The 14,560-nt window shown below is 36.3% G+C and overlaps 1 protein-coding gene across 2 annotated transcripts in view; it reads right to left on the bottom strand.

Annotated features, from left to right (window-relative positions):
* The window catches only part of HTT (huntingtin), a 77,003-nt gene that overhangs the window by 10,961 nt on the left and 51,482 nt on the right, over positions 1 to 14,560 (bottom strand). For both annotated transcript variants that reach the window (XM_021550734.4, XM_021550735.4), the window contains 16 exons: positions 14,227 to 14,368; positions 12,814 to 12,993; positions 10,906 to 11,082; positions 10,585 to 10,661; positions 9,188 to 9,326; positions 7,496 to 7,618; positions 6,383 to 6,596; positions 6,034 to 6,179; positions 5,418 to 5,595; positions 5,039 to 5,131; positions 4,435 to 4,622; positions 3,672 to 3,798; positions 2,702 to 2,802; positions 744 to 898; positions 252 to 391; positions 1 to 83 (listed from right to left, as the gene is read on the bottom strand). In XM_021550734.4, coding sequence (XP_021406409.3) covers positions 1 to 83; positions 252 to 391; positions 744 to 898; positions 2,702 to 2,802; positions 3,672 to 3,798; positions 4,435 to 4,622; positions 5,039 to 5,131; positions 5,418 to 5,595; positions 6,034 to 6,179; positions 6,383 to 6,596; positions 7,496 to 7,618; positions 9,188 to 9,326; positions 10,585 to 10,661; positions 10,906 to 11,082; positions 12,814 to 12,993; positions 14,227 to 14,368 — 2,263 coding nt within the window. The remainder of the gene's footprint in view (positions 84 to 251; positions 392 to 743; positions 899 to 2,701; positions 2,803 to 3,671; positions 3,799 to 4,434; positions 4,623 to 5,038; positions 5,132 to 5,417; positions 5,596 to 6,033; positions 6,180 to 6,382; positions 6,597 to 7,495; positions 7,619 to 9,187; positions 9,327 to 10,584; positions 10,662 to 10,905; positions 11,083 to 12,813; positions 12,994 to 14,226; positions 14,369 to 14,560) is intronic.

The following is a 14,560-nucleotide window of genomic DNA, read 5'->3' as shown; positions in this document are numbered from 1 at the left end:
CTGTCCCAATTTATAATCCATATCTCCTATTTCTCGTTCAGTATTGATCTGCAGTAAGAGTTTTTCATGGCTGATAAGAGCACCTGTAATGAAACACAGGATGAATTTTTTAAAAGTGCATAATAAAGCACATGTGAAAATGGCTTAATTTCCCACAAACTAGAATTCAAATTTTTCTGAGAATATATTTTCCACATTTTAAATGCAAAAGAAATTCATTCTCCCCTTCTCCCCCACAAACAAGCTCTTACCTGTAGTAGCAGGAGAAAGTGATGGAACAGGGTCCCAAGCTTGGTATAAGTGATGAGTAGCAATATTATCTCTCTTAGACACCATTGCCTGGATTTCCTGTTCAACAATTCCCCTGATAACACTTAGCTTCCTCCCAAACCTAAAAGCCCAAGAGAAATCAAATTTAGCAGACTTTCCTTTAACAGTTTTGTGCAAGTCTGGCTCACTCTGTAATGTTATGTGTCTATGATTATTTTCAGTATCAGGGAAATTAGAATGTTGAAAAAATATGTCCTGCACACTGTTTACTAGATTTTATTAGGATGTTATCTTTTAAGTCAGCATGTTCACAATGCCAAGTCCATACAACTGCTCTATAAATAGATCCATTCATATATACTCTTACTTAGAAAATACAATCTACACATATTTTTCCTACAATTAGACTAAGCTACTGTCATTATATATTAACCACAAGTTTTATGCATTTGAAAACAAGTGAAAACAAATACCTTGTGTCCAGAGCTTTTAAAGCTTTGTTGCGGGGCTGTTGCTCCAAGCAGCTAACTGCTGGATTGCCTGCAACAGGTATGGTCATTGCACTCAGCACCAGGGAGGTTATGGCTTGCACTGCAAGAACATTGATTTGGGTCCTCTCTGTATCTTCCTGTAAAATGAACTCACTGTAATTTGAATTGTTAAAAAAAATCCAAAAGCTCTGAATATCAGTTTGTCAGGTTTCACAAAATTATCATTAATAAGCCTGACACCTACTTTTTTTCCCATCCAAAAAAATCTACGTGACATACACAATGCACACAAAGCAATGACTGCAGCAGCAACAAATCCTTCCTTCTCATCAATCTGCATGCATTCTTCTCTTGTCCCAACAGCATTAAAACCTCAAGATGTCCACTTTAGAACTTTTTTTAAAGTGCTTAGCCTCTTTCTTTGCAGCTACCCATTAGTTACTTGTTGAAACAAAGCATCAGACCACAAATGCATTTGATCCTTTTTCGAAGATATAAGATGGTAACCAACGTTCAACTTAAAAAAAAAAATTATTTTCATTTCAGAAAATATTAACATACTGAAATTTACAACAGCGCTTAAAATATTTGCAATTTTGAATATACTGCTCTGCCTTGGAAAGCAAGGGAGCAGTATTACTCTTGTTCCACAAATACTCTCTACATGACAAATAAGGAACAACCAATAGCTTGACTGCCCTAAGTCTGACCCAACATGGCCATTATGCAGAAAACAGTTAAATCAAGGTGTCCAAGCCTGTATAAATAACAGAAAATGCTAAACCAGGGAAGAGGGATGATGATTCCCTACTCCTTTTTGCAGTCTGACACCTAGGAAGCAAGAGAAACAAACCCCTATGTCTGCTACTCAGGATGCACACTTTGTCCTCTGAATTCTCTAAACTGCTTTAGGCTCTGCACCTCCCATCAGAACCATGAACAAGCCTAGGAAAACAACCTTTCAGGTCAAAGAACTAGAACCTAGTAAAATCAGTTTGCTAGTAAGTTAAGACAGTTGAAGAAGGAAAATCTCTTTCATGATAGCCAAGTTCACTCTTCCAACCTTAATGATTCTGTGGAAAGTCAAGATGAGACCTTCAGAGACAATTATTAATCCAGTACCACCATAATCACCCCTAGACCATGTCCCTAAGTGCCATATCCAAACCCCTACTGAACACTTGCAAAGCCAGTGACTCTACCACCTACCTGGGAAACTTATTCCAATGCCTAACCCCTCTTTTAGTGAAAATCCTTTTCCTAATATCCAATCTGAACCTCACCAGGTGCAACTTAAGGAGTTCAGTTGAGAGGTAGCAGACAAGACCAATCCCCACCTGCCTACACCCTCCTTTAAAGTAGATCTGGAGAGTGATGAGGATCCCCCTGAGCCTCCTCTGCCTGAGACTAAACACCCTCAGCTCCCTCAGCTACAGCCCCAGTTTTGTTGCTGCTCTTTGGACAGAAATATTTGGTATATAAATTAGACACAAATTCTGCTCTAAATTTCTTCAGCTCTGATCCCCAAATGATCTCCACTGAATTTTGAACATCTACCTAAGCTAGAAGCCCAGCTATCCAATATACAATCTATAAGTGGGAGCAACACACATGAAGATGCATCTTCAGGTCAATTAATTTCTAGTCAAGAATTTTGCAAAGAAAAAAAAATAGAAATAAAACTGTGTTGAGTAATGTACTAATAAAGAGGTGAAACAGCTTCATTAATTTTTTTCCTCACTATTCACATGCTTGAAGAGGCTCTAAGCCAGAATATGGATGCATCTGAACTCACTAGGGTATGAGAAATAGGAAATATAAAATAGAAAAAAAAATCCTTAGTACTAGTCACTTCTTTTCTGCTTTACAGTTTTATTAATAGAAACACTTTTCCTGGTTTCAGCAAAATTTCCTTTTAAAAACACAATGAATGACATTACCTCTTGCTGGTTCTCCTCTTGGTCCATTACAATGGGCTGAGTTACGAGCACACCAAGCAAAGTAGCCCAAGTCTCTTCAAACTGAGTACGGCTGATCCATCCTATGGAAACACTCAGAGATAGCCACTTATGTCTCAGTACAAAGTTAAACAAGGAACAGCATTAAAAAAGGTACATTGTTTCCACAGATTTAGTTTCATACCACTTCCTTTTCATTTTGGCATTTTTTGTAATGGAACAGGCTTCCCTGGGAAGTGGTCACAGCACCAAGCCTGACAGATTTAATAAGTGTTTGGACAATACTCTCAGGCCCATGGTATGACTCTTGGGGATGGTGCTGTGCAGGGCAAGGAGCTGGGACTCAAGGATCCTTGTGGATTCCTTACAATTGAGCTTATTCTGTGATCTACTAGGTGTGGATAGGAATGGCAGAGAACAACACCACACCTTCTCTCTTTCAGCTCCAAGAAGATGGAGAGAACTGGAAACACTGTGCTAAGACACTTAGAATGGTTTGGGTAGGAAGGATTTTTCCAGGATCTTCTAGTCCAACCCAAATGTGATGTCTGAGCTGAAGGTAGGTTACAGAGGTATCTTACCACAGGACTTTCTACTGCGCGTTAATAGAAAAAAAGTGTGTGGGGGGGGGGAAGCAATATATTCTCAAAAATACTCTCAAGCATATGCCCCAGAAAACAAATGGTCATTCTGCAAGAGCACACTGCAAGAGCACACTGCAATCTCCCTGAGTTGGAACAACTTGTGACTTCATTTCTGTAACTTATTCTCTTAATTGAACAAAATGTAAGAATTACTGCAGCACCATTACTAACCTGCTCTGAAATATTACCTGTTTTCCACATAAGCAACAAAAGTTAGCTAACAGTTTCAGATACAGTTATTCAGTAATTTCAAAACACGGGTAAATGCCAAATAAGAGCCAAGTGTATTCATTCAATTTTGTACATACCAAGTGTATTAATGCGATAGATGAACTCCTTAAAGATTTCCTTTTCTTGAAGAAATTCTACTGGGATTTCAGGAAAAACTGTGCCAAAATCACCTGAAGGCTTTGGTGACCAGCCTAATTTCCAGACCTAAAGAAATATAAAGCAAGTTTAACTATCCAAACCAGATACAGTATTTTATATTTATATTGCAGCTCTAAATATGCAGGCACCATTCAAAGGCAACAAGACATCAGTAAATAAAAGTAGTTCTCCAAACAGAAAAATACTCAAAGGAAGATGGAACATCTAACAAAACTTATATACAATGTACACCATATTTCTTATTTTAGGGCTTTTTCCATTATACTTCCCATTGTAGATTAATTATCCAGTTTTATGGTCCAAGTTTAGATATAGAAGTAATTAAGTTCCTGTCATATATTTCAGTTTAGGAATTGTGCAGAAATGATGCTGAAACAGAATTTAAGGAAGACATTTCACATACTATTGATGCCTGAAAAAACACAATGATACATCAGAGAGGGGGCAAAAAAGTTTCAACCAAAAAAATCATTAAGTTTCTACATCCCCTCAAAAACAGAGTGCTGAGAAACATAAATGTCCTTGCACATGTTGTTTGTTACTCAGTGTTCAAAAAGATTGATCAAACCAGCTGAAGGTTGAAGTTCTACTGTTGTAGCACTTCAAATGCAGCACCATGTTTGGTTTGCAAAGTTTTTCAATAACTTTTAAAGTCTTGAAAGCAAAACATAATAAACATACCAAGGGAGGTACTCTGGTGTAGCTGTTCACTAGAGGCAGCCTTGCTAAACTGATGATGATGTTCTTGAGGACAGGAGTGAGAAATGCAGGGATGCTGCTGTTTCTTCTGTGCCCCAGTGACAAGACAGTCTGTAAGCATTCCACCATCTCAGCTATAATTTCACATGCTGCAATAATGTGTTTTGTTTCTTTGTTGGGAGAGAAAAAAATTCAGCTTTACATATCCACTCAAGAGAAAAATAATTTAAAAAGATAAAACCAAAAAAATCTTAATGCAAGAATATGTTGATTAAAAAGGACAAAACCACAATAAGAACACAAAGAAAGGAATTTTTAAAATATCACACTTTAAGAAGTTCAGTCTGCAGCATGCTGCACAGTTAACAGAATCCCCCCAAAGAAAAATCCACATTAATGTATAACTTCCAAGAAAAAGCAACTATACCTGTAAAAATATGGCAACCTATATTTAACAGACATTTACCACATACAATTAAAGTCTCAGATGAACTTTCACTGTTAAAAATAATAGTAATGGAAAGGATACCAAAAATATTTCTTCAATGAAAATTTAGGGCAGAAGCAAAATTCACTGGTTACTTACTCTGTACATTTGAATCAATTTCCCCCTCACTTAAAGGTTTTGAAGTATTCTTTCTTTCAGGACTCAGAAGTTGATTACCAGGTTCCACAGCAACTGAATTGGAGAAAATATTTTAATGATAAAGCTATTTCCTATTTCATATTCCATTTTTAATCAACACCACATAGTAGTCAAATGTTTGACATATCCAAAGCATTTGCCACGTTCAAAAAAAACCCACTAAATTTAAAATGGAAAATTAAAGTAGTAAAAACTAAATTTGTCGAACAAATTGTTAATAAGGACTCAAAAGAAATATTCCAGACACGCAGCATTTGATCAATGACGACTGGCAATCTATTAACAAAACTTTTCTCCTAGTTGATCAAACTGCACTCACCTGCTTCTATGATAAATCTAATGCAGTTAATTAAGGAGCAAGCATATGTCACATGAGCTGCAGAAGACAGCAAATTCCAGAGACTGGGCTGCTGTAGTGTCAGACAGCAACAGTCCAGACCAGCTTGAAGATCTATACTTAATGGAATCTGGTCATGCACTAAATGCCATGATAGTGCCTGTACAAAAAGAGAAGTTCTCTGTTAACAGCAAATTCTCACAACAGAACAACTTCTAAACAAGGGTGACTTTTATTTAACTCAGTAAAATGTAAAGTATTAGTAGCAAATAATAATTTTTTCCCAAGAAAGCACTATTTATTTTAAGTACAAGAAAATCATGACATCTAAATACTGTTTACTAAGTGTCCCAAAAATCAGTGCAGGAGCCATTCTCCCAAATTCCACCAATCAACCTCTCCTTGTATAAAGCTGTCCTTGTCCCACAGCCCAAATCTGATTTACCAGCACAGGTCAAACACAAAAAAAACAGTGAAGAAATTTGTACAGTTAAGACAAAAGAATTGTCCTACTCAAGAATTACTCAGTGTTGATTAGTTTGAGTTGTTCCCTCTCCCAGTATTTCATCATATCTTTAATTATGCTGTAGTTTCTTACCTCTACTGACATCACTACGAATTTCAGTATATCACCCTCTTTGTCAGGAGGAACACGGAGACCAGCTGGTAGTTTTGAGAGTAACAACAAATACTGAGCCAGTGCACGACAAAGTGTCATCATAGACTGATACATCACCTCATCTCCTATAAAATAAGACTGGATGAAATCTAGCAGTTTGAATTTTTTTCCACTCAATAAATGTTTTTCAGAACTATCTCACAAGCACTTCTATGCCAGGTATCTTGATTTTTTTTTTTTTAATAGTAAGTTCATGTATTCACAAGACATCTGTAAAGTATCTTTGCAGAGAAGAGAATAAACTTTAAAAGATCATTATTTCTATTACCAAAGATATCGCTTAGTTTTTTCCAGTAGGCTGATGGCTCAGTTGGCAATAGTGGTTGGAAAACCTGGTGGTTGGCTGGAAGGTTTTGTACAGCAGAAGACACATGATCCAGAGTTACCCTCCGAGCTGTTTCAAAGAGGCTGCTCTTCTGGTCCCTTGAGAGCTCATTCATGCCAAGGCTTAAACAAGGTGCTAACAAGCTCAGGTTGAACTCCTGAAATCAAAGAGGAGATAAAAAGAAATTGCTTTTAATGTGAAATCAGGTATCTGGTGGTATAATTCCAACATACTAACATGGTGGTAAATTTACAGTATATTGATTAACTAACTTATTACTAGCACCTCTGCTCTACTGTGGTGTAACAATATGGTTTAGCCCACACTGGCTCAAAATTTGAATTCCAACCAGTACCACATTGGAAAGGAAAAATCAATATGCTTATTCCAAATTTTCAGGACAATGTGTGAATAAAGCTTAAGGATGGCATATATACAAGGAATTTTCAAGTAATAAGTTTTCAAACAAACAAGTCAAGTATCTTTTTAGCAACAGTTTCCCCACTATTATTTCTGCATACCAGCAGTAAATATCATGGTGAGAATTTGAACAAAAGACATCCTTAGATACAAGCTGTCTTTATGCCAGATTTACTGTCTGTGGCCTGTTACTGACTTACTGCAAGTCAGCCAGCACAGATAATGGAGAGGTTACAAACACAGCTGGCCTTGGAAGAAACTGTATAGCAAATCAAGATTATGTAAAACAGTACAACTGGATTTTTGTGATTGCAATACATAAATAAACCTTTGCTTCCACTCTGTCTATTCAACCTGTACTACTAGTAAGTTACTATTAGCAACATTGCTAGACGGATATCCACTGTTTTACACAAATATCTACTATTTTAGTTTCTAAAGTTAAGTGAATTAGTATTATCAGTATATATTATCAGTATTATATACAAACATGCACATATATATATACAAATACATACACAAATATATACAAATTTAAGGTGTTTAAATTTAAGAATGTAAACACTTCAGAATGTTATCTATTAATACTAGCAATGGAACACTTGAACTAATTTCATCCTCTTCTGACAAAGTTACCTTGCTGGTCATGAAGGAGCTCAGGTCAGGCTGAGGAATCCTATTTACCAGCTCTGCTCCTTCTAGAAGCGCTGAGTCAGACCTGATGTAACACTGTGACCGCACTAGTGACACATACCAGTCCTTTAAAGATCAAAAACAGACATTTACTACACACTTCTTTTCAGAAAACAACACACTATATGGGGGCAGAGGGAGAACTGCTCATTAGCATTGAATGTCTAAGACATCCATAGGCTACATTAATATAAAAAAAAACCCTGTCATATTAAAAATCAAAGCAAAATGAACAACTGGTGAATGGAAATGGAACATCTTAAACTGGACCAGTGATGTTCAGTGACAAGTTGTCTATTTCCATAAAGTCTGGACAGGGAATGCGGAAATACTGATCTTAATATAAAGTGCAGGTATTTGCATTAGGATCCTAAACCTGACCAGATAATCTAGGAAAATAGCACAGACTTCACAGTAGTCACACAAATATAACAGTGATAAAAGAAAAATTAATACTATAACCAAGGAAGAAAACTCTTCAAGTAATATATATACACAATAAATATAAATAATAAATGTAAATATAATAAACATTATATATGTGTGTGTGTGTGTGTGTGTGTGTGTGTGTGTGTTTTCAAAGATTCAAATAATTTGCTGACATTAATTAATTAGAACACAACTAAACCTGTCAGAGGTTCAAGGAGCATCTGGACAATGCTATTAGTCATGGGATTTATTTTTAGGTATCCCTGAAAGAAGTAGGGAGTTGGACTCATTGAGCTTTATGAGCCCTTCCAATGCAAGATATTCTATGATTCTGTGAACCATGCAGAAGCTGTGGGGGAAAGACACAAAAACTACTTTTGTTTAGTATTAACAGTGACAGACAAAGGAGATTTTTGGAGTAATTTGAAGACAAAGGTATGGGTAAATGCTTTCTGGGCACAGCATTTTCTCCTGCTGTCCAAGCAGGTCTCAACATCTCCCCATAGCCAATGACTGCTCAGACTCATCCCAACTATCAGCTAATCAAATAATTTTTGCTATCTCCATTACATAAGTTTCCTATTACTGTGTATCACTATAGAACATGGAGGGACAAAAAAGAGAAATTATTTGTACCATGGGACAAACTAGAAAAAAAGGAAGACCCAAAAGGCCCCAAGACTTGCTCTTAGCCTTCCACTTCACTTAGAAATAAACACGTCTAGGTACACAAAAGACAGAAACTGTTCAGTATTCTTGACTGTTCTCTGAAAGTAATTTAAAACTGAGAAGGAAAAACTGAACAAGCAATGTTTAATTTCCAAGCGACAGTCAACAATGTTCAGCAAATGAATAAAACTAATAACTGTAGTAAAACACATCAAGAAAACAAGATTATTTATCTGTCTCTATTGAATTGTATATAAATATTTCCATTAAAGCTGAGCAAAGAAACCAAACTTGGTAAATTTTTCACAGCACTGTCAATATAACAAACATCTAAGTTTGTGCTAATCATCTATCCTAAGTTCAAGAGTCAGCCAACACACACGAAATTAATCACTGATCTATATTTGAGATACAATGTGACAATCCTGAGAATATTAACTGTACAGTAAAAATAAGCTGCATTTAAATATTTTGTATAGAATAAAGCTTGTTTATAGCCAAGGCACTTTAAATGACTTTTTCTAAACATAATCTTACTTTGTCTAGAACTACATTCTCTAAAGGTGGTTGGTCTTCTCCATCTAGTGGGTGTGAGGTGACCAGAGGTGAAGGACTGGTTGTGTCTGGAGCTACCATGAGACGAAACCTATCCAAGAGTGAGTAGAGTCTTTGGTGTCTGAAAACAGAAGAACACATCAGCAGAAGGCTATCTTAGTTGTGTAAATCATGAAAAATAGAAAGACATCCAGTGACTCAATTCCAATCTCAGGACAGAAAAGCAGTAGAGTCTTCAATTTTTTGTTAGATACATGCAGTCATATGATGCAAACTTTCTTCAGGTATCAGAGGCCAAAATTAATTAACTCAGCACCACCAACAAATAAAGATTTAAATTTAATTTAGTGTTAAAATCAGTGCTATACCTAAGCTTAAACTATAGCTTTCTTCATCTAGCACATCTTTTAATGAGTAAGAAGAGTCAAAGTTAGTATACTGATTATTTGAATGCAAAAAAATACATTTTAACAGAGCCTAACCAATAACCCACTAAAACTATACTTCTATTGAAAAAATGATCCCTCAATGTACTAAAAACTCCAGTTCCTGAATTTATGCCAGTGTCAGAGGTTTTTTTTTTGTACAGTTTTTTTTTTAATTCCACCACTGCTGTCAAGAACTTGTACAAAGTAATTTTTAATTTTTTTTTAATTAAATTGAACATTACCTATGTAAGGACATGACTACTGATCTACTGCAGTCTCGCATTTTAGGTTCTTTCCCCTACTTATTTCAGTCAACAGACAACCTCAAACAGCAATGACAAGAAGAGTAAATAAGGATCTTTTGAACATCAAACAGAAGTTTTTAAAAAAATTTGTAATTTGCTCCTTTTTATACAAGCAATTTAAACAGCCAGGAGACTAACCAATTAAAACTTTTAACACAGCTGTCTTGGGAAAAAAAACTAAACCAAACCAAACAAAAAACAAAACAAAACAAAAAAAAACCCCACCAAAAAAACTTAAGAAACCCCAAGCCCACTTAGCTTGAATTGACAATATTTTGCAAGTTTGAGGAAAATAATGTTGGCTTTAGTACAACAGATTTTGTCAAAATATTAATTTGCAGCTGCTCTCTCTCAAAAGTTAAATACTAAGTGGGATGCAGGAAAGAGAATTTGAAGCAACCCTCTAGAGCTTGCTTCACTTCTTAGGGTGTTCTTACTGTATATTCAACACAGCCAGCACAACTGCTCCTTGTTGCCAGAACACACCAGCATCTTATGAGAGGCTTTAATCCCATTTTACCCCCAAAACCAACTCACTATCTGACCTCTAGGAAAAAAGTCAAAATGTGGGAAAACAGAGTTAACAGGATTTGTATTAGAACACTGCTTAGTTTGACATTTTAATGGTGTTATTGGTATGATTTACCTTGCTGCTAATCCACTGTTTTGAAGGTACTCCTGAATTCTATCCAGTTCTTCAACTGGTAACTGAGCAATGCTGTTCTATATGAAAAAAACCACAAGAACTTTACAGAATAGATGCATGTAAAATCCCCAAAAATACTTTTACTAAATCAACAAAGTTACAGGCAGATAAAGAGAAATAAAGTAAACATTCACGTATCTATGTACTAAATAAAAAAAATCGCCAAATGAAATCACTTAATCATATTGTGATGTACTTTAAACCACTGCTCTTGAAGCACTGGTAGCAGCCAGAGTGGCTCCCAGGCAGGGGGTGCTGTACCTGCAGCGTGGCTGCCAGCAGCATTTCCACGCGGCGGCAGGCCAGGGTGTCCACCATGCGAGCCAGCACGCGGAACGGAGTGCACAGCAGCTTGTCCACGTACAGCGTCAGCACCGCCCCCGACTGGCTCAGGTGGATTCCCTCCAAGCACTGCAACGTCTTCTTCAGGGTAGTGGGCTAGATGTTCAAACAGCATGGAGCAGAGAAACAGGCAAAAAAATTACAATCCATTTGGAATACAAAGATCTTAAACGGAAAGGTGCTCAGAAAAAACTATAGCAGACAAGATCAATATAATCATCTCCGTGTGAGTGAGTTACTGGGTTATTTAATTAATATGAACACTAAGTTGTTTGATGTGTAACTGTAAAAGCTTACTCTTACATGAGTGTCACCCTGATTCTTAAGATTTTCTAAAGCCTTCTGAGTTTACATTCTGTTGGAGAACTTTCCCACACAATTTCTGTAAACAACATATTGTTTACATTCTTTTATGGGGGTGGAGAAACTTGATGTACTAGTGGTTTGTCCAATGTCTTTGGAAAGGTGGCCCATTCACTCTCCAATCCAATGTCACCTTTGGGAAAGTATAAAAGTCGGAGTCAGAGAATAAACTTTCTTCTTTACCTTGCAAATAGCAGGTGGCTCGCATTGTGCTTTCACATGTCCTATAGCGACACATGAGTAAGCAAAACACAGGGAGCAAAACTTCTAGGGGGGAAGAAGCTACAGATTTAAGTGAAATTGCAAAAAGCTTTGAACAGAGTGAGAAGCTTTAACTCTTTTCTGGAAGAAGGTAGGAACATGTGCAAAGTCAAGACATGACAGAAATCCAGACAATCCTTGGGGGGTTTTCTGAGCATATGTTAAGAAACAGTAGTAGCAACTCAGGATCAAAAGGGTGTGCAAATAATTTCTAAATTTCTTTTTTTTTTTTTTTAATTTAAGCACCAATTCAGCACTAATATTCTAAATGGAGAAATACAGAGACAAACTAGTTTGACTCATTAAACCAATCTTGTTTTAGAGCAGTCTGTTAATACCAGCTATTTTAATTTTACTGTCTTTCCTGATAATCACCAAGCATTTCACACAGTGACTACATCTTTCATTAAAACATATTCAGTTTACTTCATTCACCTGATTTTCAGCTAGTGAAGCCCAGACTAATATCATGTAACTTTAGAGCTGCCCTAGATTTGCACAGAGACAATGGAAAGAGATAGGAAAGAGCACTGAAACTACTCAGGGTGCAGGTGGCACAATTATCTCTAGATAATTATCACATTAATCACAATTATCTCTAGAGGAAGTCCAGCAAATGAAATTTTCCATGATTAAGAGAGATACATACAACCTTACATCCCTATAAAACATCATCCACTCCTTTTAATTTGAAAACTAAAATAATCAACATAAATAATACCCTGAATTTCTCAGTGATTTTCCCTCACCAAGTGGCCACATCTTTCAGATCAGATCAATGGGGAAGGCATAAGCTCACAAATCATTTTCATATTGCCAGGGTCTATGAAGATGGACTGGTTCCTACTCCTGCCACTGTAGTTAGTTTGCAATTTATACTATTAAGGCACTGAAATCAAAGTTGAAAGTTACAGCTTTAATTTACCTATCAGATATTGATTATGTGGGAAAATATCCATAAAGAAAGAAAAGCAGCTTAGCCATCTCCACCTGAATTCATAGATTTGATGGACTGGAACACATCTAATGCTGAAGTTGCTAATATAAGGTTAATTGCTTGCATTTTTAAGTAAGTGACTTTAAAAATAAAATTACAAGTTGATAAATGACCCAGAAATGTCAAACTTTGCATACTTATCAGTTCAACTTAAGTTGACATGAAGTGACTTTATACTTTACAAGTAGTCAAAAAGTGAAACTCACAGCTGCAAGATTCTCACACCGTGACTGAATGGCCTGGATGAAGAGACCACTGGCTGCTGAATTCCTGTGAACAGCACTGATAAAGTCTTGTACTGGAGGCTCATGGGACAGATTTATCAAGTCTTGAACATGATTCACAATAAGCCAGGTCAGATGTTCTGAATCGTGTAGGTTTTGACACTGAAGGGGAAAAAATTAAAATTCAATTGCTGTAACACCAGTGTTAAGATTTTAATTACTAAACATGACACAAAATGAAACTTCTCATAGATAATTCTGGTAGCTATTTTGAAATAATGGCATGGAGTGTCTATATCTTAAGATCACCATCATTATTTTTATATGATAAATTTTCAAAATGTTTTGCTCTTGTTGCAAATTAAGGTATTTACCATAAATATGCAGCTTGTTTTTCTAAAACTACTAAAAAACAGGTTAGAAAGAGTTAAATTAAGAAGGTTGATTCAAAGATGCTGCTATTAATTAAATGTGTTTGAAATAAACATACACACAGAATTGTCTTGCAAAATGTGATTTTCATTTAGGCTTTTTAAAGATTTCTTATTACAACTGGTCTTTAACAAAAAACAAAGTATTTCTGGAAAGCAAATCCAAAGAGATCTGTCAATAATTAATGTCAAACCTCTAAAAGCTTGTGTATATCAACAAGCAGTGGAATGCAACACGAAAATATCTGTAGAGTTAACTAGGAGAGCTTGTACAGTACCTCATTAAAGAGGTTTTGGAGGATTTTACCTTGGACGACCTCTAATCTGACTCTAGTGACTGTCCATTAGTACTTGAAGTGCTTCCTAAACATAGCTTTCTGTTCAGTTGTACCTGAAAGGAATGCAGTTTCCTTACCTCAAAACTGATCTGAGGTGCAAAGCCAAGTGCAGTATCTCCTACTACTGAAAATTCACTTCAAAACTGCCCAATGAATTAAAACTGTAATATTCAGACACAAAAGGCCACAGCCACAGAAATTGTTCTCACTGGAGAACCAAAATGGAAGTTAAAATGTTAATGTAAAACCTCTTTTCTTAGTGTACAGATGGAAATTTGTTGTCTCCTGGACACTGCGCACTGCTACTGATGTCGGGAAGTCTGGAACTACTTAGTGTGCTCCAAGCACCTCCCAAGTAAGGGATGTGATACCCGGAAGGTAATTCTATTGCCCACCAGGTAAACTTTACAAGTCAAGAGAACTCTCAGTTCAGAACAGAAAACAATGCCAAGTGAGGTCATATCTAAGCTTACAGAAGCACCATCTGAAAATAACTAGTTTCATAGATGTTCATTTTTCACTTAACACACTACACTTTTTAGTTAATACATATCAGCAATAAATGACTGTCAGCATCCTAAAATAACTCAAAACTGTAGTTATAAGTGTCATAATTCAAAACTTACAACATAGTCACAGAAGAGAATGAGTGCTCCTCTCCTCACTATCTCACGATTGCACATGCCACGCTTAGATTCCAAGCTGGATTCATCGCTGTCTCCAGATACATGAGGGCTAAGTAATTTAGTAGTAGACAGGCTGTGTCGCCTACAAAAATTACATTATATGTGGTTACTATTTTATTAGTATGGCTACTGAAACATGAACGACCCAAGTGCTTGGAGTATCCTACCAATGTCCTTACATGACATGCTTCTCTGTAAATGTCACTCAGATGTTACACTTCCTTGAAGTACACTTTGCTTTCCATCAGATCTTTATTTTTTAACAATTGCAGCA

The sequence above is a fragment of the Lonchura striata genome, chromosome 4, assembly GCF_050655825.1.
Source record: "Lonchura striata isolate lonStrDom1 chromosome 4, ASM5065582v1, whole genome shotgun sequence".
Classification (NCBI taxonomy): Eukaryota; Metazoa; Chordata; class Aves; order Passeriformes; family Estrildidae; genus Lonchura; species Lonchura striata.
The sequence above is the reverse complement of the archived record's forward strand: the minus strand, read 5'-3'. Positions and strand labels throughout refer to the sequence as shown.